This window comes from Struthio camelus, chromosome 15, assembly GCF_040807025.1.
Source record: "Struthio camelus isolate bStrCam1 chromosome 15, bStrCam1.hap1, whole genome shotgun sequence".
Lineage (NCBI taxonomy): Eukaryota > Metazoa > Chordata > Aves > Struthioniformes > Struthionidae > Struthio > Struthio camelus.
Genome location: NC_090956.1, coordinates 16,781,475 through 16,807,176, shown reverse-complemented (window position 1 = coordinate 16,807,176; position 25,702 = coordinate 16,781,475). Strand labels below are relative to the sequence as shown.

Sequence of the window (25,702 nt, the reverse complement as noted above, 5' to 3'; positions counted from 1 at the left end):
TGGTATTAAGACCTGTAGTCCTAAAAAGTAAAATATAATCAGCTTGCCCTACATCCACCAGTTTTCTAAATTTCCTGATGTGGAAAGCCCTCTGTGGCATGACCCTGTACAATAGGCAGTAAAAGTTCTTTGCTTATATGAGCAAACCCACAGTGATTTAGAATTAAATTTCAACAGTTCAAGTAATCCTTCTGGCATTGCAGCTCGGGGCACATCACATTGAAATCCTATTAACAAAAAGTGTCTGTATTTGTAAGGAGAGGAAATTCAAAATGTGCAGTTGAAGCTAAAGCTGCTAGGCTCTTATATTTGACAGGACAAGAAAAACTAGTTTAAAATATTTTCATGTGAGGAACTTTACTGCACATATTGAGAGGTTTTACAATTAAAAAAAAGATAAAGAGTCCCCATAAAAGTGGGAAATGGCAAAATAGCTTTTGTAGGATTAGAAAGCACAAGTGGAAATATTTGAGACATTAATGTGCATATTTGTTGACATTTGTGCAATAAATGATCTATATGCAAAGAGAATTCAATTACTGCATGCAACACATATAATACTAGAAGTATAGCAATTTATTTGTGTGAGAGTGATTTGCATATTTCAGTTCTGTTAAGTTCATTTATTTTTAAAATAGATTTTGTGTCTGTCAGGCACCTACACTGCAGTCAGTTTGATTGCAACATCTCTGTAAATCATGTGGACATACCTGAGCTCCTGAACAACCTTGAGATTTGGCCTTGAGTGTTTTTAAAGAAGGAGTATAAGTGGCAAATATCTCTAGATTTACAGGGTTAATGAACTTGACCTTAATTTGGTGAGTAGTTGTTCAGTAATGTTATAATAGGCTGTATATCTATATATAGATCTATATCCATATCTATATGCATAATAAGAGACAGCCCCTCTCCCAGAACGTCATGTGGTATTGGGGCAGAAATTTAAGGACAGGCTGAGAGAAAATAATATATCCGTTCTGAATTATATTGTCAAGATTTTAGGAAGCGAAGGAGTTCAACACTGAGTCTGCGTTGTATTCCAATAGCTATTGAGAGGATTTTTTGTAAATCTGTGCTGAAGTCAGATACCCAGGTGGCAGAGAAAATCTGTAATAATAGAGGGTGTTGGTCCTCATGTTAGTGAAACGTACGCTTTAATGTAGTGATTTTTATTTAACTAAAAGAAATGCAAGTTTGCTGTGGATCCTATTGTTCTCTCAGATAAACGTTCTACCAGGGATATCAGTTGAACTGACCACTTAACTAATGGCAGAACTAGTTGTGCGTGTTATGCTTCAGTGTTAGGGTAGGCCCTATAGTGTGCTTTGCCGATTAAATAAAGGAGATAGAAGGCTGTCTGTTGTGGCCACCCGTGGATCCACGAGGGTTACAAATTAAAACGTTACCTGTCCCAAAACCTGTAATTACGTTTTCTGACAACTGTGCATCCCCTATTTGTTACGTTTTCAGCTCCGTCATTGTCCGTTTTGCCAGATCATGTTTAAATGTATGTAGAGGTCAACTACAAGGAAAGAAGGGAAGAATTCTGCAGAGGGGCAAACTTCTTAAGCTGCTTGCCTATTTTAGGGCCTTAAAAAAATGCATATACCAAAACAGTTTGGTACTTTCCTGATCCTAAATCTTTCTCACCAGTCTAACGGATCCAGAGGGGTGATAACTACAGAATGGATGTGTTTCCGAAGACAGCGGCTTTGAAGTTGTGGGCACTAATACTGTTAATGTTGAATATATAGCTAGGGAGTTTGCATATTGTATTTTTCACGCTTGAAGGACAATGTGTGGAGAAAGCCTGAGGGATAATAATTTACTGCTTTCATTTCCCAAGACTGTTATCCCTCATCTTGACATACTATTAAAATCATTTAATTATCAGTATTTTGTCTTGTCATTAAGTTACTGATTTTCCCATTATTTATATTTCTGAAACTTTGAGTGCCCATATATCGACCCCTCTATAGGTATGGCATTTGGTAACTGTTTTTATTAGGTTATCTTTTCTGCTGCAACCCTTCAGGCTAATTTTATTCTCTAGTGTATGTTCCCAATTGTGACAGGTTCCCTACTGAGGCGAGCATAAATCTGCACAAACGGTCAAGGGGAGAATGTGACAGTTTGGTTAATGCTTTAGCAGTAATCCTTATAGGCATACATGAGGAGGGAAAAATGGGAAGAACGCTCAGGAAGGCTCTTATTTTCCCAGAGACACAAATGAACTTGCGTAACAGAGCAGATGTTCACACCTGCTGTTAATTTTGGTTCTGACCATACCAGCTAGTTACCGCATTGCGCTACATAATTACGAGGTAATGCCTCCTCTACCTCGCTGGTGTTGGAAGTATGCTGTGTTTCAGATGAGTCACTCGTGGGAAAGGCAAGCTGCTTTGCTGGCTGCAGTGAAGGTTGTTGTTGAACACAGTCGGTAGGGTTTGCCCAAGCTAGCTGTGTTTGTACAAGCAGGTGGCTCCAATGTGCTTTGCTGTGGAGTTGTTATTTCATCCATTGGAAAGAACAGCAAGGACAGGAATTTCACTTAAATGCTAACTTCAGCAGTCTGCCTACTTAATTGCAGGGAGCACCTTCCAAGGCTATGGAAGGTAAGGGCCTTTGAGATGTATTCTCTGCCCCAGGCTGCAAGATGATGACTGAAGTATTTTAAATTCATGCTTAACATGATCTCCTTTAACCTTAGGATCCTACTGTGTTCTGTGGATCATTAGAGAGAGAGACCAAAACTGGTTTTCCATGGAGGAAGAGACCTTATTTTTATGCCCTAATTATGGGCCCTTCAAGAAAAGGACTCTTCAGGCTCTTTGCCTGTGCTCTGGGTGCAGACCTCCCTATTTGAAGGTGTTTAACTAAGGCTCTAATTTACTTCCTGTCATAACTGATGAAAATTATTGGAAATCCTTCAGCTGATGTCTGTGGTCACAGGGACTTGAAGCCAGTGAATTTCTCCATGGGCTCTCTTATGGGAACCGTATTAATACCTGCGTAGAGTGAACACAATAAGTGCTTCTAGTAGACAACTGATAGCTTTTATTTACCATAGGTGCTTGATGTATATGGACCTAAACAATTTATATTTGCAGTTGCTCGAACTCAAAAAGCATACTTTAAAAAAATGTATGTGGTATTAACTCTCTAATTTTCTCATTCAAGTCGTCATTTTGACAATCTTTGCAGATAACAGGATTTAGCTATGCATCTCCTATGTTTCCTTCTCAGGAGTCTGTGGTGCCATTGTATTCACTATTTTAAAACCTGATGAGAACGTGTGATAAGTCAAGGAGCATTGTCGGTCCTCTATAGGAGTGAAGTGCTGGGGAAGGGGATGGACAGTTCTGTCCGGTGAGACTTGCCTGTCAGTGAATCTGTCTGGCAGCACAGCAGAAGCATCTGCTAGGGATGGAATTGGATTACATTAGTGGGAAATAGGTGGTACTGAAAGTGTCCTCTAGGTGCTGTTGCTCTATTGTAGACAGATGAGCCGGTATAGACCTTGGGACTGATTTTAATATGGCATGTGGTAGGGCTGCAGCTTGTGTGTTTGTATCCAAGATAGGTTTCACACAGTACCAATGATGATATGGTGATCTGGGCTTCAGTGGAGAAATATATAAACCTGGGAGATCTTGCATGTGTATTTGGGCTACTTGCTCCTGCTGCTGTGCCAGGGTTACCTATTGCAGTTTCGTAGTTCACGTGCCAGACCTAAAACACGGGAAATTCCAGCTGGATATAAGGAAAGTTTTTGGGTTTTGGATATTTTTTGTTTTGTTTTGTTTGGGTTTTTTTGTTTTCCTAATGGTGGTCAAAACCTGGAACAGGTTGCGAGGATAGGGAATCTCCATTCTTGCTAGTATTCAGAACGCAACTGGATGAGTTCCTGAGCAACGTGCTCTAAGTGGATCGACTCAAAGCAGGTTGGATCAGATGACCTCTGGAGGTCACCAGGTCTTGGTCCTTCCTAGATAGGTCACTATTTGATTCTAGAACTGTTGGTGAATGCAAGTCTAAATGTGAAGAGAAGATGGTCTAAGGAGACTAAACTGGAATAGAGCAGAAACTGGAGGCCAGCTGTTTCATTCTGTTCTCTCTCACAAGGAAAACAGGTTCAGCCATCTCTGTTCTTCTTACATGCCCACTTTCCCCCTGTTCCTACTGGAATACATCTTTAAAAAAGGTGTCTGTTGATGAAGAGTCAGCAGACCTATCTGTAACTGTCTGCAACTCAACAGTCCATGTACTGACACCAGGTGTTGCCTATATTTTGGTCCAAGCGTTTTTGAAATTCCAAAGAAACAGAAAAGCTGATGCTGTTATTTCCACCGTGCTTTGTCCTCCTTCACAGATGGCCACTTCTGGTTCGGGGACCTCTTCAATTTTGTATTATAAGAAAGTCTGGCTTATGGTCTGCAACTGGAGGTACATGCAGCTGGTGTTGCAAAGCTATTCAGAAACAATGACTTTGTGAGAATAACTTTTTCAATGGAATTTCTGCCCCGGACTGAATCAGGAGAGAAAAGCTATCTTATGGATGCATGAGATTCTCATTCTGTGTCACAACAACAACTGCTGCAGTTTCATGTTTTCTCAGTGATGGTGCTATGGAGCCTCAAATGAGGCCCACGTGTTCCTGTGTTAGGTCCTGTACAACTGCATAATCAGAGAAGCCTCTGTTTGGTGGCTAGTAAATAAACAGGACAGATGGGGGAAACAGATGGGAGTGACATGTCAAATGGGCAGCTTTGGGAAACTTAAGTCTTAATTTCTTTTCCAATGGCTAATTTAACAGTAGCCTCTCTCAGGCCTAGTGCTAATACTCTGAGTATCAGGATGATTCTAAGTTTTGTGTCTTTTTCTTCAAACCTACTGAAACAACGAGTAACTCATAAGCACAGCAGGATGTATATCCGATGAGACTTCCTCTAGTCTGACAGGCTGCATGTTTGTAGTGCAGGTAATAGTTCTGACAAATGCACTGACCATTAATATGTAAAAGAATAACACTGAGGGAAAAAAACAGATTTTGCATAGCTTGGCTGTTGATCAGTTGTTCACAAGGTTTCCCTGAGATGACTGGAAGCAATTATTTTTCTTAACTATCCATTTATCATTATTTTTATGGAGAAAGAACTTTATATCCAATATTTCTTTCTCCAGCTCTCATGACTTGATTTGATATTACTTGTTAAAAATGACCTAGTGACAAATACTTGTTCATATTATTTAACCTGCCAATGTTATTTTCATGAAGTAGAACCATGCTTTCTTAGAAGGTCTATCATGTTTCTTCATGCCCTTCTAGAATTAGCCATTATGAACAGCGTTCCAGATCTCCAGCTTGGTTTGTGGACTGCCTCATGAAAGCAATTCTTAGCTATCTTTAAACAATGAAACAACTGAAGAGAGGCAGAGAGATGAAGTTCTGTTTATGACTGGCAGGGATTTTCCCTTGAGATGTCATTTTGGTCTAGGACAGAGGACCAAAGCCTTGCTTGCAGAATAAGCAAGCAGAGTTCAGCTCTTGCCTCTCCTCTTGACCAGCTGTTAGCCTTGTGTAAATCACTTTACTGTTCTGTATCCTTTTTCACCATCTTATGCATTTAGACTACTGGGATATCTGTCCAGGGCTTGTTGTACAGTCTGTTTCTTGTTTCTGTGTAGAGGTTAACACAAGGGGTCCTGATATTGGTTGGTGCCCCTAGCAGTTATTATAATACAACTGTAGTCTTCCCATTTCCATTGCTGTTAGAAAGGAACACAAGGATGATTAAACTGGGTCTGAGAAATGGTCCACCTCGCTTGGTATCCTGGCTTGGAGGAGTTCACTAGACTCCAGCCCTTTGTAGCTCATGGATTTTCTGAGCCAAGCATAGTTTGTGTGTCTTCAGAAACCCTCTGTGGACTTCTCTTTCATAAATTTGTCCAGTCTCTTGTTGAACCATTTGAATTTTCAGCTTTCACAGCATCCTGTGCCAAGGTGATTTGTGGTTTGACTGTATATTGTGTAAAGAGTGGCCCGCTGCTGCTTATTCTGTCTGCCACTGCCTGGCTTCATTTCATGCCTTTAACTCTCATCCTAGGAGAGGTAGTTCAAAGTCAACTCCTGTCTGTCATCTCCACCACAGTTACGTTATCTGTCATATTTTCCTTCAGTCATCCTTTTTGCAGACTGAGGAATGTTGGATTATTTAGCTGCTCCTTTGTGGAAGCTCTTTCCTACTTTTGACTGTCCTTGCTGCCCTTCTCTGAAACGTTTATAGCTCTGCTTAAGTGTTTTTTGCAACCAGTGGGACCAGATGAGAACTCCACAGTGTGGAGAAAGAAGTAGATTTGTGCAGCAACCTAACGTTCCGTTTTGATCATTGTTCTTTTTCTGACTGTTTCAGGCACCTTCTTCTATTTTCCTTACTGTCTGTTGCACGTAGAAGGCATGAAGAAGAGGCAGCCAGATGAGGTGTAGCTGATCTTACATTTTGTTTGCAAAACTCAGGAAAATTATTTTAAATGCTGAAAAGAGCTTTTTGATTTCTACCTGTGGTTTCCACTCACCTTTTTCAAACTTGTTTTTGCCATAAAGGCCTTGGCTGCATATCCAGATTTTGCACCAGATTCATGGAAGTTCTGGGACCAGAATGGTTTTTCACCTCCCAGGAGGAATCTAGTGAATCTGCCAGGTGTTTAGAAGAAAGTCTCAGCATTTGGCTCGCCCATCGTGAACACACGCCTTTTCACTGTGTTGAATTTGGCAAATGAACTTGCTGGAGCGCGTTCTTATTCACCTGTTTGTTTCTTGAGGTCTAATTTTACACTTCTTCACTCCCTTGTCTGTGTGGCTTCTGAGACTGTATATACAGAATTGCTCTGTCATTTGCTCAAAATGTGTGTGCAAAGATGCATACACAGAAGCAAAAATGAATTTCAGTCAGTAATCTTTTATATAAGAGGCAGTCTGTTTAAAATATATCTCCAAAAATGTTTTATTCCATCTGTTAGTTCTTTCTTTGTACATAGGTGTTTGTACATGTAAGCACAAAATAATTAGCAGCATTGACTTTTCAGCACACCTGCAGGAGCCTCTGCTTTTTTTTAACTTTTGGTATTTATCAGAGAAAACAATGGTACTCTTGTGAAAATAGAAACTTATCCCATCACTCAAGAACTGAAAATGTCAAGGGAGCCATAAAAGGAAAATGACACAGTTTGTTTTGGAAATTGTTCTATGACAACTTCTGTAATCGTTTTGACAAAATTTTTATACACCGAAACCTTTGCACCTTTTCCACTGAATGAGCTCCAAAGGCACAATGCATCACTGGAACTATAAATTAAACAAGTTTGGTTTTTTTGTTTTTGTTTTTTGTTTATTCTCAGGAAGAAGTTCTGCACTCTTTGTGCCTCCAGAGTAAAGATGTTTGCTGAAACAAACAGGGAATTTTGTGTGTGATTTATTATAAAGTATACCACTTTCTTGGCTTTTTGTCCTTTGAGCAGCTCTGGGAGCAAAACAGATCTAGCCTCCTTTGCATACTAACAAAGACTGGTGCTTGTAATTATTCAATGGTTACAGTATTATTCCTTTGAGATCAATCATTGCTGCTTTATTTACTTTTCTTTCTTTAAATTATTTTAAACCTTTGGTTCAACTGTGGTATGCTTCTTGTACTGGTGTTGAATTGCATATTACCTTTTTTTTCTTTTTTCCACCTGTCTTGGAAGGATTGAAGGATTGTTTAGGACCTGATTCTCAGGAGCAAAAAGGTGCTTTGCATCATTTTGTTAAGGAAATGTGTATTTCCTTCTGGGCCAGCAGTTTGTATTCTTGCAGCCAAGCAAACAGCAAAAGGTCAAAACCGTGACTGTGGCTTGTTTCCATGTGAGTGCGAAATATTAAGAATATAGTCTTTAGTCTTCATTGTCCCAGACTTGCATTTTCCCTCAAACTGAAGTACCGAATTTGGCCTCCTAGCCCAAACTGTCAGTGGGTGGTTTATGGACAATTTCAGTCTCTCACTTCTCCGCAGGTTGGAGCTGCTTGCTCTGGCGGCATCAAACATATCCTTTTATTTTCCTCAAGATGTTCATGAGATTATACAGGGTGATTCATATATCAGAAGGATGATTTAAAATGTATTTCTCCTAGAAGTTCTTCCCAAGGAGTTTGTTTATATCACCATTTTGACTAGAATATCCTTACAAGAAGGAACAGTTGTTAATAATTAAAACTTGCATTATTTTAATTTTCCCTGGAGTTTTCCTCAAGTGTAGAAATAAAACTGTAAATCCAATGCTGTTTTCATTCTGGAGCACTAATTGCTAAGTCAGCTTAAATTAGCTACTTTTTAGATAGTTGTGTTTTTCCCATAAGGGATTATTTTTGTGATTTTTGGCTCTTCCTCTGGAGTTATAATTTTGCATTTGACTGTGGAGATATGAGAAATAATGCATTGAAAGTTGATACTATCCCAAATAGAAAACTATATATTTGGTGTTACCTGTGATTTCAGGAACTGCGTTTTCCCCAGTGAGACTGCAGCAGCAGTGATAACTGTTTCCCACCTGCTGAAACAGGGGAAGGTTTCTACATCTGGTTTCTCACCACTGCTGCATGGCACAGAAGTGCCAGAATTGGATATAAAGTAGGTTTTCAAGAGGCTTGCAGACGTTGTCTTTCAAACAGGAGTCTTACCCTTTATTCTTACATTTTGGTAGAATTATATACTGATTTAAAAAAAAAAAAAAAAAGCCATGAAACCAATGGACCATCAAGGGTAAAAGCAGCTAAGTGACAGGTTTCAGAGAACCATGGCGAAGTTAAAGGAAAGTTCAGCTTCTGAACTTTCCTGCTGTCCGCCCTTGAGAAGGAAGGATTTCCTCTCCTGGTGCCTCGGTGGAAGTACTGCAGTCCCCAGTGCACGCCGTTTCCCCACGGTACAGTCTAGCCCAAGCTAAATGCTGTGGCGTGGAATTTCTTAGCGGTAGTTGCGCGTTTACCCTGGGTGTAGGGAAGCGCTGCGTGCGCTTGCGGATTCCTCTGCATGGTTTCGGGGCGTGTATGTGGCATTGGTTTTATGTGTTGGAGGACAAATAATGCTTGAGATTTATGATTTTGTTTTTGGATAAGCATATCCTGTGTTTTACTCTCTGTTGTCCTCTGGATGATCTTTGTCAAGCTTTCATTTGACAACGCCAGACGTAGAAGTGATTTCAAACCGGGTTTCAGTTCGGTTGTAATTACTTCGGTAGAACATGCAATACCAGTTACGTTCTCAGACATGAAAAGAAATATTAAAAAAAAAAAAAAAGAACAAGTAAATTCTGTGATGTGATGAAAAAGTAACCGTCACAAGGGAAAACTGTTCAATTCACGTGCCTTATATCAGATCAGGTTCAAAGCAGTTTATGGATTTATTAACGATGCATAATTAATTGGCCGAGAGTGAACAATACATTCAGAAGCAGTATCAGCAGTGCAACAGATAAACCACAGTAAGAGGCACTTGCAAAATGGTAATATACACCTGCAAATTTCTGGCCCGCCTTCTATAACTAATCCCCGTTTATATACACTGAGTGTTTTGTGCCCCGTTGTGTTACAAGCACACGCGTCTGCAGGCCGGGACGGAGGCGGTGATGCTGGTGGGGGCGCCCTGGGCAACGCTGGGCAGGTCTCCGACTGCGCATCTGGCACCCTCTTCTCTGCACCCTTGGTTACAAATTTTCGTGTTTCTTGTAGAGTTCTTTTCAAGCCGACTCCTTTTCCCCTCTCGGGAATTCCTTGCTTGCTGTTTAATCCGGGCAATGGCCGCTGCCTTTGGTGTTACCAGTTTCTGAGCAAACGCTTTCTTGGTTTTGGATGTTTACGTTCATATTTCTGTCTTTCCAGCTGTTGCCATCCAGGCCGCGTACCAAGAGGGGGAGCCGTGTGCGTTCCCCGACAGTGACCAAGATTATTCAAGAATATTAGCAAAAACATCGCCCAGGTTCAGCTCCTGAAATGAGTAGCGGTTGGTGCAAATGATTGCTTCCCCCCTCCCCTCCCCAGACTGCGGTGTTCATCTTTAATTTTCACTTTACAAAAGAAGTCAACTTGATCTGACATCTACAAAAAGTATATTAAATGTTACTTTTATGAGCTGGATTGATAGGCAAGAGTTTCCTTATTTTCCTTCTTCGTGAAGATTAAATTTGTTGTAGTGGAGGTAACTTCATTGAAGGCATTGGCAGGGTGAGAGCCGCCTTCAGCGGAGAAGCAAGCTCTGTTCCGCCAACATCTGTGCTTTAGCTGCCTGTGGTTCTCCGCTTTGGGTGCGCTGTACTCGTGAATGCACCCTGAAACATAAACGATCGCTGGTCATGCTGCTGGCTCCGATAACGTAACTCATAATGTCGCCCTAATTACTTACATTATAAAACTGTCAGGTCTGGACTATTTGGTCTCTCAAGGCAGCTCTCCAATTAATCTTTTCCTTTTTTATTAGAGATCTTGGTCTGCGATTGTCTTTTGGGAAGGAATGGGAGGGCTTTTTGTTATTGTGGGTTTTTTTTTTTTTTTAAAGATTTCACTGGTAATAGAGCAAGAAGATTTCAGGGTTAACAGGAGCTTTCTGTTAGCTGCTTTTTTTTCTTTTTCTTTTCCTTTTTATTGCAGCATCTGCAAGAATGTAGTCCATGCTATGACTAACCAGCTTGCTAGGGAAGATTTACTCACAGTTAGTACTTGTTGCAGAGAAAGCATCAGTCTTCAGCTTAGTGCCAAGCGTTGTCCTATTAACATAGGATGGTAATATAAACTGGAAGCAAGTTGTATTAAATATATTTTTGTCTTGATCTTCATAAAACACTTACTGACAGATCCTTTAACCAGTGTGACCATGCATTAGAGCAAAGAACAATTTAATGTCTGTGAGGCTTTATAAGAAATGCTTTTCATAGGCAGCAGTTTCGTGTTGTTCTCACAGTTGTAAAGTATACTAACTGTCCAACCTCGTGTTGGAAGAAGGCGAAATGGGGAGCACCAGCCATGGGTCAGTAGAGCAGGTGGTCTACCGGTACTCTTCATGTTCTCTGAAAAGCACCAGCTGCTCTATCACAGTGTTTGGCAGTATGCATCTACCTGAAATCCAGTGCCCCTTTTCCTTCACTTTAAACTTAGTATGTAAGGACCCCTCTAGGCTGCCAACAGAATGAATGCAAGAGATAAGTAGAGATAATGACAACATTTGGCTTTTGGACTGCTCTCATACAAAACCTAAATACAGTAATCAGTAATTGTAAACTTAGTCATGACATGAAGTTAGGTTGTTTGCACCGAGCGACGCCGTTTGTAAAGTGATAAGTCTGGAATTCTTCCCCAGGCAATGCTTGAGACCTCCTTGTGTTAAAGACGTCATTTGCTCATCTTGGCTGAGAGGCAGGCGACAGAGCAGATGATGAAAATCATCTGCCTATTCCTCTTACAAAAGAAACCAAAAATTTGGATCTGTTGTCAAGGTGCACCCCATTGCTGAGAGAGTTCAGTCAAGGCTGTGCTTCTTCCTTCCCCCGAGCACCATGTGCTCAGCGCCCTTTGCTTTGTCGTACAGGCAGAGCGTCTGAGTAAAATTGCACCCAGACTTTTGTTTGGCATTGTTGAGCCTTCGTCACGCAGGGGACTGAGGCCCATGAGCAAGGGTGCTGGCAAGGACGTGCATCTCCAGCCCGGAGAGGCTTGGGTGTCACGAGGAAGTCTCGTGGCAAAGTTAGAGAGCAGGCCCATGCTTGAGCTCTGTGGAACGAAGTTGGTGTCCCACCACTCGTAGCATGTCCCATCTTATTCTCCTGTCTCAGTTTAACCCTTGATCCTCAGGGGAAAGTAATAATACGTGAAAAGATGGAGGGATGTCCTCAGTGCCCTTTGCCTCTCCCCTTTTCCATCCCCATGAACACACGGTTACCTAAGCCCTGTGGACTGTGTTATCTGAGTGAATGTTTTCTTTTTCTTTTTTTTTTTTTCTGTTTTGTCTTTTTGTGGTAAGGCTGGAAATTGGAAAAAGAATTGGTTCAAATCAAGCTGAAATAATGTTTTCTTCCTCGTTTTTATTGACAAAACAAAAAGCCTGAAAGATATAATTTCAGCTCAAATGAAGCATTATATTTGATAGCACTTTTCCCTCTTCTGAAGGGAGCAATTGCACCTGTGATTAAAGCAAGGAAAATGAAGGACTAAATCCATAAAGCAGCTATTGCTGCTGTTCCTTTTACCCAGAAGCTCTCCGGTCAAGTCGCTTATTGAGGGTGTACAAGAGGTTCGATATTTTTGTGTACCTGAGGGAGTGCCTGTCTCCCAACGCACGGCAGAGGAAAGTGTCGTGTTCACAAAATGCTCAGATATAATGCAAAGGGAAGGTCTCGAGACCTTCAGTCTCTGTTGCTAGTGCTGTTTCACTCTATGTGAAATGGGAAGATCATGTTTAAATCTCTGCTTGATTCAAAGTAGGGATATGAACCAAGGTCTTTTACTTCCAAAAAATAAGCACTAGCTTGGGTTCTTATGGTGTGGTCTCCCTCAATCTTTCCAGAAGACCTTACTTCTTTTTTTTTTTTTTTTTTTGCTAAGTGATTAAATGTTTACTGAAAAAAAGAGCTAAAAATACCCATAGTCCTTTATCCCAGGTAAACATCCAAACTACCAGCATATGAAGTTAACCTTCCCTATCTGGTTCAATGATTTTTGAAGTAATCTGTACAAAATTAGAGATTCTGTTATAATCTCATTTTGCCAGGATCTGGGACTGCAGACATAATGCCTGCGTCTCAGGGTTTTAAGTAGAGGTTCAAGACTGATCAATTCTTTTTCACTCTGGATGTCTTGATAATCATTTTTCAGAATATCTTGCAGAACACAATCAAATCTTACCAGTCTTGCAGAATGAAAGTACTAGGTATTTTCTCAGTGTAAATCTGAAGTACGTGGAAGAAGACAATGATAAAAACATTGCTGTGTATTGTGGATGCAGGAATCTGTCTGCAATATACTGCCTTTTCGTTCAGTGCAGCTCTAATGCTTGAATTCACCTTGTTTGTAACCACCATTCCCTTTATAAATTATCAGAAACCTGAAAAGGTGTGCTATTTTTTAAGCTTAATATGAACCAGTATTGCCTTATTTCAAAGTCTAATACAATTATGAACACACCATAACTTGTGGATGATTAAATTGCAAATTGTGGGTGTCCACCAGGCAACTAGATATATTAAATTTGTTCACCCTCATAACTCATCCTCATATACACTCCATATTTTCTCTCAAAGATGTGCTTGTGCTGCCTGAGGTGTGTTCTATAGTATTTATGGTTTATCAGATGTGCAGAATATCTCCTTCAAGGAGACACCCATACATCACCTGAACTTCAGTACTTATTACATTGTTTTAATGGAAAAAATGTTATAAATGAATGAGTTGTATTTTCTCTGCAGCATTCATATATTTGAACATGGCTTTCTAAATATGATTATTTTTGTTTTATGAGAACACAAACCTCTTATTTATTTCTCATCGACGTTACTGTTACAAAGACATGTTATTTTCTCCTTGGAGAGCTGTAAAGGCAGGAAAGGTCAGAGAACAGAAGCTAAATAATCAGAAAGTGGTTGCACAGAAGTTTTGTGGAATAAACCTGACACCTGTTTAAAAAAAAAAAAAAAGCAAAAGCCAAAGTTGGTGAAAGATACTCTCTATGTTATATTTGGCATTGTAATTTAATGAAGAATAGAATCTGTATAGAGTTTTAAAAATTTTAAAAATGAGATTTTGTTTTACTAGTGTAAACTAAGCAGTATCTGGCTTAACCCGTGTGGAAGAAATCAGCAGCTATTATGAGCTTAGACTGTGACCTCATTAAATAAAAAGACTAGCTCTATTTAGCTTGCAAATAGAAGATCCCCAAGAAAGGGACGGTTCAGTGTTTGCTGATATCGGAGACGGTGCTTTCCCGGGAGGCGACGCTGCGCTCGGTTCCCTGGCTCTGACATGGTGTGAGCTTCAGCGCTGGCGGGGCCAGGCTTTGCCTTGCCTCTCCTAGCCGCTTAGTTTGCATCGGTTTCTTGTTCCGTGCACAATTATACTTGTGATGCATGACCAAATGCTAGGCGCGCTGTGACACCGTGGATAGCCATCATCCTCAGTTCCTGGTGTCGCAGGTGTATTTTAAAGGAGCCGTGTAGTCCAGCCGAAGAGCCGAAAGCAAATACACGTTAAATCGTCATCCCTAAACTTCAGCGTGCGTTATCCAAACTGGTAGCCCTCTCAGGGAGGTATTACTTTATTGAGGAACGTTGATAGCAGAGAGACCAGAAACGTCCACAGAGGACTCGTGACCTGGCTGAGATCTGCAAGCTCCTGAGAGGGCTTGCGAGTCAAGCGGAGCTACGAGCCGGTGGCCAAGGTTGGGGCAGAAATGTGGCAAAGTAGCGCTGGCCTCGTTACTCTCCTGGCACAGGCTAAAGAGAGGAGGACATTTTTGATGTCTTCTCCAAAGAACTTAATATTTACTTTATCTTTTGTTTGTCTTTTATATAATTGCGCTGGATAATACTACAAAGTCATATAAAATTAGAATTAAGTTTGAAATAGGGTTTGTTAATTACAGTATTTAACTGTTGTGCTTATTGTTTCCTAGGAGATTAATGAGGTGAATTATTGTAACATAATTAAACTACAGTATATCTAATCTCTTACATACCCTTGTGGTTTACTGTTATTCAAGTATCGCCTGAAGGTTAATTTCACTTAGCTGGTATATATTTGACTTTGGTGATGCACTTTATATCAAAATATGTTTTTAATTATGTTTGAAAGTCGTTAGGCAATAGCTCTGCCAAAACGATCACGGTAAGCTTTACTAGGGAAGGTAAGGACGTAACAAATTGTACAGCCGGCAGCCGCGCACCGTACGCAACCTGAACGTGCCCGTAAAAGCGGAAGGTGGCATACGCTGCCCCGTGGACTGCAGAGGCAGCTCCTCAAGGTTACGCCTTCCCTCTGACCGTCCACTCTGGCACGTGGCAATTCCTGAACGAATCAGCGCTGAACTCCCCGAGGATTTCATTAATGTGAAGGATATAATTATATGTGCTAAGTTACAAATGCAGTAATCCCAGAGCTCTCCTAAACTGTTTTTGACTGAAGCCTTTTACTAGCAGTTAATGAATTCCTCATTTCACAGTCAGAGGCTGTGCCTCGGGCCATTGAAATCAGCAAACTGGCTGTTTTCTGTGGTACTTTGGCAGGAAATCTTATTGTCTTGCCACATAAAAAATAGAAACATACAGTGATCTCCTTATAGCACAAGATGAGACTATAGATTTATCAAAGCCCGCTCTCTTTTTCCCCAGAGCACCGGATCAGTTTTCTTTAATCCCCAAAACCTAGCGTCCTCCTCCAGCAACAAACTTGGCTTCACCTTAAATTCACGATTCCTCTTTTATTCTCATGCTGGATTTATTTAAAGGATGTCTACTCTGTGTGCTCTGCTACAAAAGAAAAGCTGCCTGATTTGCTCCTATATTAACTGTCATCCTACTGTAAGACTGTGGCTTTTTTTTTTTGTATTAGTTCCATTCACAGCCAGCCTTTTTACATCAATTTTTTGCTTTCTATTCACTAATCCTAAGAAATTATCTTCTCTCTAACCCGCTTTCATTTCCTCTAAGCTGCAGTGCTAAAGATTCTGATCTGTTTGTTTCACTTTTGTTTATTTATCCCTCTACAGTTTTCCATTTATACGTAATTTGGACAACATTAAGATTCTCTCCGCAGAACTGTGGCTGGGTATAGGATCAAACCCAACATGAGATCTATGTGGGTTTTTTGTTTGTTTGTTTTTAGCAGCTTATAATTTCATAATTATAGTTGTGATCCAAAGTTTAGAAGCTGAAAAACAATTAGCTACGGTTTTGGGTCCGGAGTTGGTTCCTTTCTGTACAGAATCTGTAAATCCCAAATGTCCAGAAAATGCAGCTCTTAAATACCTGGACATTTAATCAAAATTATATTTTGTTTTTAGAGATTTATCCGTATTGGAACTAGTATTGGAAGAGCGCAACTGCTCAAGAAATTTCTTGGTCGTTACTCAGCATGGCTCTGATCCTCTTAAACAGCAGGTAGAATGACGTCCCATTTTTCAAATTGAACAAATTCCTCTTTGTGCATGCTAGAATAATTTCCACTTTATGTCTTTTCTGTATATCTTCCAAGGTAAATATCCCAGAGTTTGTTTGCTTTTTAACTCTGTGATTATTCCATCAGATGATTTTCGTGGGTTACGCACATCATTTCCTTCCCCCCCCCCCCCCCCTTACATTTATTCAGTGTTGTCACTGCATTCAGATTTTAGAGGGATTGCTTTTGGTGCTTGCTCTTGCTATGTCTGAGCAGACTGTGCGAGTCACAAATAAGACTCTAAACCCAAGTTATCCAGATCATCTGAAATTGTTTGCTCTTCCTCCTCTGTGTTTTCTGCCTTAGAATTGTCTGCTATCAGCAAAGGTAATAATTTTGAACGTAACATTTCCAAGCCATTCTATTCTTCTAGTGATGCTTCATTTCTAGAAGATAATTTGAGCCTGTGTCAGCTGTAGCTTTCCTAACGTCTCTAGTTCTCTTCTCAACACTCAGCTGGCCTGTTTCTTTCAGATATTTCTGCTCTTTGCCTTTAAATCCATGTGAGTCTGCTTTGCTATTTCTCCTCAAAAATATGCCCACCACCTTTACAAATCAATCTGCTTTGTGGCACAGTGTCAAACACTTTTCTGATTTCCAGATAAACTGTCCATTATGTTACTATTGTCTACCAGGTGGGAAACACATTCAGAGAATTCAGATAAATGTGTCTGGCATGGCCGCCTTTTCCTATGAATTCATCCTGCTCTCATGGTTGTCTAAGTCATGCATTTCTAAATCGGTTTTAATAATTGGGTGCGTTCTGCGCAGCTGAGTTCAGGATAATAAGCTTGGGCTTTTTAGGATCTTGGAACCTTTTAAAGTGAAGAGAATTACCTTAGCTGCTACTCCGGTTCCCTTAGACTCCCTTCCATACTTACTAAGTTATCACACATCCTGCCAAGGGCTTTCCTTTTCCCCTTACCACTTTTCTACAGATTTCTTGGTTGTAATTCAGCTGGGCCTGGAGCTTTGTCGATGTTTAATAGTTGTAATTGCCTAATTAAGGCGTCAGCTCTGGTAGAAGCAGCAGCTTTTCATCGCCGCTGTTTCCAGGAGTGTGCTCTCTGCTGCTGACAGTCTCTCTCTTCCTTTGTGTATTCATTACAGTTTTTCTATGAAGATATGAGTAATCTGACTTTTCTTTATATGCTCAGAACTGTTTTGCTGTAAGATATTTGCCCGTCTCCTTCATTTCTTTCAGACCAACCATACACAGAAACTAATGTTAACGTGGAACAGTGAATGGCCTATTGTTTCCTTTGCTTTTCAGGGAAAAAGTTTAAACTGTCTAATAATGGCATATATATAGCTGCGAGATGAAACTACGCTGCCTGCTTTGAGTATCAGAGGCAGTTAATGGCCAAACTAGGCTGGCGTCTCCGCTCAGCACCAGATGCAAGGGCCGGCCCCTTCCCCTTACTTCACCACACTTGTTATTGGTTTATTCAGGTGCATTATTTGCCTCAGAGCAGGCAGCTGGAAGTAAATGTATCGAGTATGTTCTGTAGGGACCATGGGTTGCTTTAGATGTGTAACAGTAGTTTTAAAAGTATGCAATGCGTAGGGGAAGCTGCTACCTAATGCATATCTAGCCGAGCAGTTTATTTTTCTGATGTACGTTGTTTATCCAACATCAGGTGTCTGTCTCTTGGTTAGAAAGGGAACTGGCTGAAATGTCTGTTCACAAACGCACTTGTCCTGGAAAACTGTAGTTTTAGACTTGGATTTGTGTGAATGTTAAATGCACGGTCAGCTGTTGAAAATGTTGACGTAAATATTATGTTTACATAGTGTCTCTTGCTCTGCTTGAGTCTTACAGGATTTTTCAAACTTGACTGCACAGAAATGAGCTAAAATGATATTTTTAAGACTGTTATATAATCTAAGGAACTTCAGCTGAGGAAGATGTTTGTCCTTTTGAGTTCTTTTGCAACGTGCTAGAAGTTTAAAGCAGTTTCCTCCTTTTAGAGGTCAGAGAGAAGACTCCCTCAGTGGGCAGGATAGGCTGTAATTTAGCGCCGGAGGGGGATGCGTCTGCAAGGCCGCTCTTGCAGAGGGCCCTGGAAGCGCCTGGCAGCCCGGCTGAGAAGCAGGAGAGTGAATTGTGGCTCTGCTCTGCAGTGACGTGCTTTCCCTAGCTGTAAATCTCTGCACTTGCACCAAGCTTCAGTTTGGCTTAAAATCTCTTCCTGGGAGCATCCGGTGCTCACTTTCAGAGGGGATGATGAAAGCCCTGTAAAGAATTTTTAACTTTTTTTTTTTTTTTCCACAAGTTTCCACCCTCTGGGCACTTATGAAGACACCTTAATTTTTTCTCTCTTGAAGAAAAAATGTCATTCAGTCAAAACCGTCATTTCATGCGTAAGACTGCGGTCCATGACACTGTGCCACCTCCTGCATTAAACTGATGGTGATAAATTGTGGCAGAATGGCCTTTACACTGCTTAGCCCTGGTGATTGTCAAAATATTATACTAACAGTTTCTAACATGTACAGTAGCCTGCGAATGCCCAGTAGTGAGTTGGGAGGAGCGTTGGAGTTTTATATTCGGTAAGATTTTTGCAGCAGTGTTGTTCTCTGGGAGCTGCTTTTTTAGTAATGCTAGGGAAATGCATTTATGAGAAAAGGGGACGTAGAACGCGTTAATGCCACCTAGAAGTAACATAAACAGAATAAAACTTAGTAGTAGCAAATGCAAGGTCATGGACTTTGAGGCTAATGAGAATTTCTGATAGGAACTAGGACCTCGTACAGTCAAACGGACAGACGGGGAAGGGCCTGGCCGCAGCGCTGGCCCAAACGGAGTCTGTTCGGCACAGGAGTTGACTGAGGCTGGCTGTGGGGAAGTCTTTTCTGTCTTTCTAGCAGGAGTAGTGGGGACAACTGAACCACGTTGTAAAACGTAGTTCCAGTGGTTTGCGGAGCTGATTAGAGAGGATTGCTGCTGGCAAAGGCTGAGAGCTTAGAGTAAAGCACTCGCATAGCTGAGGCGTTAGAGCGTTCTACAGACTTCAGCAGCAATTAAGTCATCAAAAAAGAAAAAGAGAAAATGTTTCCGTTTTCTGACTGTCTTCACGTTTTTTCCCGTACATCTCAGGAAACGTGTAGCTTCACTTGGCTATAGCAGTTCCCAGGGTATCGTCCCGTTGGGCCTGCAATCGGCTTTTTTTGTTCCATGCAGATGGGTTTGGAATCAGTGCTTCACATGTCAAAAATGTCCTATGGGAGTAAGGCAAGAGCAGATAAATAGGAGAGCGTGGCAGAGGCATGTTTTTGGACGTTACCTCCTCCCTTTCCTCTGAGGTTTCTGAAAAGGTATAGCTACCAGCTAGTGCAGGTAGCTTGTAGGATCTCTCTGTTTTTCAGTACCACCAGAGCTAATGATACTATTTGTAAGTGTTTGAGAGAAAAAGTGGATATGAATAGCTTAAGAAAAAATAATATCCTTTAAAAACATTCTAAAGCAACCTTTAAATTGTAAAGAAATATATCTTGCCCCTTAGAACAAGGGATAACATAGAAGTTTCCTCTGAGACAGATATTTCTCCTTTCTTCTGCGTTTGTTGGATAATCAACATTCCCATTTGCTATTTATCTACTTCTTAAATTTTAACAAGTAATTCTACTCATAATTATGACACTTCATGATTTTGTCGAAAATTGGCACCTGCTGTGTGTAGGATAATAGCACAATTCAACATTCGCTGTAGGAAGAACTGATTTTCTGCTCATTTTATCTGGAAACGTCTGAATTATAAGTAGACCTGCCCTCCTGTTAAAATTCAAAATTATTGTGGATGTAGATAAATAGGAGCGGAGGTTTTTTTTTTTTTATTTGTGTGACAAGAAAACCCAAAATAGGTGTGGATGCTCTGCGAGTGCGGAGAAGAGAGTACTAAAAATTAATCTTTCAGAAGAGATTGTGTTGTACTAGATATTTGGCTGCGATGGCAGTGCGGCCGGGAGGGGTAAGGTCTCTGAGGTGGTGACTCTTCCCCCGGGATGCGGTTCGCCCCTGGGCTGGAAGGGCTCTAGCCGGAGCGCCGGGGGAGCGGCTGAGCCCCTGAGCGCTGCTCGCTGGGCCTTGATGCTTCGTGTCGCAGGACTTAAACGCGGATCGGAAGCGCAGATCTGCCAGAGTTATCAGTGCTCACGAGGTTCCTGAGAGGAGGAGTCCTGCCGGCTCTCAAGGCGCCGTACTGCCCCGGCCGGGGAGGTTCTTCAGGAGCCGGGAACTAAAGCGAATGTTCTCACTTTGCCACAGATACTCCCCGTCTCTTGGTTAGGAGCTTGCTTTCCTGGACAGGACTTAGCTACATCGATTCTGGGGGTAATGCAGCCTCCGTAAGCAGAGATAAGCGTTGTGAAAGGTCTGCTAAAACGCCTCCGTGGTTTCTCTGTGGCTCTACTCCGTGCTGCTTTGCCACCTATGGCGTTTTCTTTTAGCGTTGTCAGTCGGTAGGTCTAGGTAGTGCTTCCTGCGGTACAGAGCAGGCGCAGCGCGTACAGCTGCTTTCAACGCGTAAGTATGTAAGTTTAGAAATAACATCTGTGGTAACTTTGGGAATGACTGCGGCTTTGGTGATTATCCTCGCGGTACACCATACTTCCTTCCTGCCGAAAGTGGAGGGTAGAGCCCCGGTTTGTTGATCTGACGTTTAGCAGAGCTCTAGCAGGCCCCTGGCAGGAAGGGTCCTCGTTCTTTCTGGAGTCCCGGCCGTTGAGATCGTCGGTGGGCAGACTGTTAAAATAGTTTTCTGCCTTATCCATCACAAATGTTAGGGCTTAGAGAAGGCACGTGGCCAGAATAAGGCTCTGTCTTCCCGCCGACAGACAGGAGAAGGTGGCCGTCCCCTGAGGGGAGACGGGGAGCCCGCGTGCCGGTGGCCGAGGAGGAGCTGTTTGGTGGAGAGAGCAGAGCGGGGAGCGTTCCCCGGCGGTTCCCTGGCGGAGAGCGGGCAAGGGGCTGCCCCCCGCCGCTGCGGCTCTGCGAGGGCGAGCACGGAGCCGGCGCCGGGTCCGGTCGGCCGGCGCAGAGCACCGGCAGGTAGGTCGGCCAGAGCGAGGTGGGTTCCCGGGCCAGAACGGCCTCTGAGCTTTTCCACGGGTTTCCGTAAGCCAAGCCCTGCCGTCCCTTCTCACGCGAGGGGAAACGAGCGCCAGCCCTCGCGGCCCCTCCTCGGGCGGCCCGAGCCGCCGGCTTGCCCAGGAGCGCTCGGGAGGAAGCGGAGAAGGAAGCGGGTTTTCCAGTGACAGTTGAAAGAAACAAAATCTCAGCAAATTCAGTTATTTTATATTTTGTGTGTATCTGTTTGGGACTGAGGCAAATTAACAGCAGCCATCTCGTTTTTGTTTCTTGCAGATTGTTCCCCTGTGACTTTGAATTACAACTTCCCCTGGGCACAGGGGAACCATTGGGGAACCATTTTTATTTTTGAAGTGTTTTTTTCTTGGCCTGTCTCAGCTTTAATTACCTTTTTAGGCTTTTGAATAAGCGCTTTTAGGCTTCCATCAGATCATGCTTACTACAGAATGACATGGCATTCATGTATGAATGCGGATCTGCGGGGATATTTTCTGTAAAAGCAAAAAATCACATAAAATGTATTTTACATGTAGTCAAGCAAACATTTCTTCCCCCTCCTGAAAAGCCCTTGGGCCAGGTTTAATAGTCTTTCGTATTTTTTGAACTGAATAACTTGTGTCAAATCTCCCATTCCTGCACTATTCAATTTCTGCGGGGAATGGGATTACACTGAAACGAGACTCCGTCAGAGGAAGAAGATAGCGGCTGGGCAGCAGAGCAAGGCGCGCTTCCGAGCAGTTTGCATACGTGGTTTTTGAAGCGTGAGAGCAGCTTCGGAGCTTGAGCAAAAGAGCTGAACTGTCAGATTGCAATTTCTTCTCGTTGTTGCTTGAACCAGCTTGTTTGCCAGAGATTCATTAGGTTTATTTTGTGTTTGCTTGCAGATACATTTGATCTAAAATGGGCTCAAATGGATATACTGATGTTGTTCCAAAACGGGGGAGGGAGAGGAGATGTTTAGCCACTAATAGGTGTGTATACGTAGGTCACAATGCCTTTGTACGCCATTTAGGCATCTTGATCCCAGCAGAAGTCATCTCCAGTTGCAGGTAATGTTATAAGCTTCACCAGATACTATCAGCAAAGCCAGCTCACAGCGTGGACAGGAGTGTGGGGAGTGAGAGGAATAGGGTAATCCCAGTGACTTCCCGTTACTGATGGGAGTAGCACGGGCAGGTCTCTTGCAAACATAGCCAAAATACAGTAGTTCTTAGAACAGGGATAATCAGGTAATGCTCTGGAGAAGGAATGTTTTTGAAAATCGTCTTTTGACTGAGGAGAACCTCTCTATGCTATCCATAGCTAGTTCCTTTGCATAAATTGCTTTTCTGTAGTTTGAACTGGCGGCTGGATGTGTACTGCTGAACCTCTAGCTCACGTTCAGAGTATGTTTTATTAATGTAGATGTGTGTGTATATATATGCCTTCATATATATATATGTATATGCACACAATTAGTAAGAGGCATGCAAGTTTATATGCATATATATATATATATATATTTATGTATATACATATGTACATTTCAATTGGGCTCTATCCATGCTTATCCCAGCTCATCAGTATCCACTGTGCGGCTGATGATTCTTTTTCTCATTTTACTTCTTTGGGACCTAAAGAAGTCTTTGAAAAGAGCAAGTTCCTCCAGGGCCTTACTGAACTCGTGGTGTCTTTGTAGCTGTTGTTAATCAGATGATAATATTAATGTTACTGTTGGATTCAGTCCAATGATCCTTTTGAATATCTTTGGCTGGCTGGCTGCTTGGTGTGCGTTGCAGACATGAGATGGGGTTAAAAAACTGATTAGCTTTTCTTTCCTTCGCTTATTTTTGAGTGGAATGTATTTCCCCAAAACTGAAAAATAGCAGGCTTAGATGGGTCTTGCTTTTCAGATATTTTAGCCATTAGTGAAGTGTACAGGCAAATCATACTTCTGCACTTAAAAATACACTTGTGTTTGAAGGTCTCCCCGTTTGCTTCTATATTCCTTCGTATAAAGTTGCTTTTGGACAGAGAAACGTTCTGTGCATCTGATTTAGATGCTATATATAGGTTGTATGGATTAGAGCTATTTAGCGTAAAAACATAAGCAAGAGAAAACATGGAAGAAGAACTTTTAAAATGCCTAGTGTGAAAGTAAGTGTGCTTCTACTTACCCTTTTAAACAATATAAGAAGCCAACAACATTCATCAAAAAGAAAGGCAGAACATTTAAATTGATTAAGAGGAATCCTATGCAATACATAATTAGCGTGTGTTACTTCAGAAGATTAATGCCAATAAATTAGTAAGATTCACTAAAGGATTTGACATTTATGTGGATAATGAAATATTGACAGTTACATTAGAGATTTTTTAAAGTTTTTTACAAAAGAAACTCTCCTGCTTAAAAGCATTTACCAACTATCATTAGGAAAAGACATCCCCTACTGGCAAGCTGTTCCATACTAATTCAGTGGGAGTTAGGCAATTAAATACCTTTTAAAACAATCTAGCATTAAATTACTAAGAACTGTGCCATTTTATTCTGTATATAAAATATCACCGTGTTAAAGAATTTCTTCCATTGCAGTTAGTGAATTGCTTAAATGCGTATAAACAATCTCTGCATTCGAATAAATGGTCACTAGATTATAAGGAATCAGTTATCTACTCTGGTCTGACCAATATTGCTCCCTCTGTCCCATTTGCTACTTTATTGCTGCGTACACATCTCACTGCACATTCCGATTAGAAAACCTCTGTATGGGGCTATTAGAATTCTGAGATTATCCACGTGAGACGTGACATACTGTGATCCCTGCATTCTCTTATTCATGCTTGACAAAATGTAGGCATATCAGTCATAAATTTGTATATAGCCTGCAGAAAAACTTGAAGAGTAAGGCTGCGTTGTCTTTTTTCTGCATTGTTGATTGCTTAAAGGGATTGCATAACGTGAACATCACGTTTCTGTCAGAAAATCTTGCACTTATTATGGCTATAAATAACCTTAAGATTAATGAACCTAAAAGGAGCAATCTTGCACTTATTCTTGCAACAAATAACCTTAAGATTAATGAAACTGAAAGCAGCTGGTCAGTGGAAAAAGGCTTTTTCTTCCTGTTTTTCCTCATTTCGTTTTTTCTGTGCATGTGGTGGTATTTTCAGTAGTGTTTTTCTATAGTGAAGGAGAAACTCACAGAAAAGAACAGGTGGAAACCCTTGTGTCTTTCTATACCACTGTTTTAAAGAAATTTGGGGGCAAAATTTTCAGAATAGCTCATTCTCCTTTGATATATCAAGATAAATGATCAAAGAACTTATCCTTAAAGGTTATTATGGGAACTATAGGCCATCTTGAAAATCTGTACTATAATAATTTAAAGGAATTGATGTCAGAAAAGCGATTTGTTTGAAAGCAGTTCATTTCAATTTGGGTATTTTGAAATTGTGCTCAGTATCTAAGGTATAGCATTCCTGAAGAAAGATGATCCTGTTACCATGGTTTCAGCCTGAGATTTGGGTTACTATGGTGTCAGCCTTTAATTCTTGCTGTGCCTGAAAGTATTATGTGACCTGGGCAAGGTCATGTAGGCTTAAATCCTCAAAGAGGCTAAGCTGGAGAAATAAAATTTAGCCATTGCAGTGGAGGTCTTTTATGCACCTGCTCCCTAAAGGAGACGCTCCAGCCCAAACTTAGACATCTAGGCTTCTTACAAAGTACAGGATTTGGTTTCTGTCTAGAGAAGCTAGCTCTAATCTGATAGGCAGGACCTGGTGGTTTATTCACAACCCTCTTTTTGTCTACCATATTTTAATACCGAGTGTCCAGGAGGCACGTTCCTCTTTTCAGGAGCTGTGGTGTTATGTCTTCTCCTGGAGATCAGCGTCAAAACTGAAGTCAGGGTTTTCTCTTGAGATGCGACACTCGCTGTCAGCAGGATTGGTTTTAGATAGTGCCTTGGTAACATTTTTGAGGATGTGAATGAGGAGGCTCCGTATTTCTGCTCTTACTGAGAGGAAATTACATGCACGATGATAGGCTCTAAGAGGGATACTGTTGAGGAACATCTCCTGTTACAGGAAAGAAGCCAAGCCAGACTAAGTTGGGCAGGAGGAATGAGGGTGAGAGCAAACCCTGGTTTTTGCGGTTGACTGAGAGGAGGAGACTTGAGACGTAGTCCCCATCCCAAGGGCTGTGTATGTATTTTACACTGAACAGTCAACAGACAGAATACATAACCTTTGGAGCAAGAGCTATTTTAATGAAGGCTGAAATGTATGTTGATATTTTGTGTCATCATAGCACCTTATGTCTTGATTGGATTCCAACCAGTTTAATGGTCTGGCAGACTGGTGTGCTGTGGTTTAGCTGTAATGCTCAAACTGGGAGCAGGTCTCACTGC

The 25,702-nt window shown here is 41.4% G+C and overlaps 1 protein-coding gene across 14 annotated transcripts in view; it reads left to right on the top strand.

Moving 5' to 3' along the window:
* The window catches only part of RBFOX1 (RNA binding fox-1 homolog 1), a 1,498,714-nt gene that overhangs the window by 313,060 nt on the left and 1,159,952 nt on the right, over positions 1 to 25,702 (top strand). The window contains exon 1 of one of the 14 annotated variants that reach the window (XM_068909000.1): positions 2,545 to 2,615. The exons of the other annotated variants lie outside the window; for them this stretch is intronic. Within the exon in view, the coding sequence (XP_068765101.1) occupies positions 2,556 to 2,615 (60 nt within the window). The 5' untranslated portion in view covers positions 2,545 to 2,555. Of the gene's footprint in view, positions 1 to 2,544; positions 2,616 to 25,702 lie in introns of those variants that run through there. 14 annotated transcript variants of the gene reach the window in all.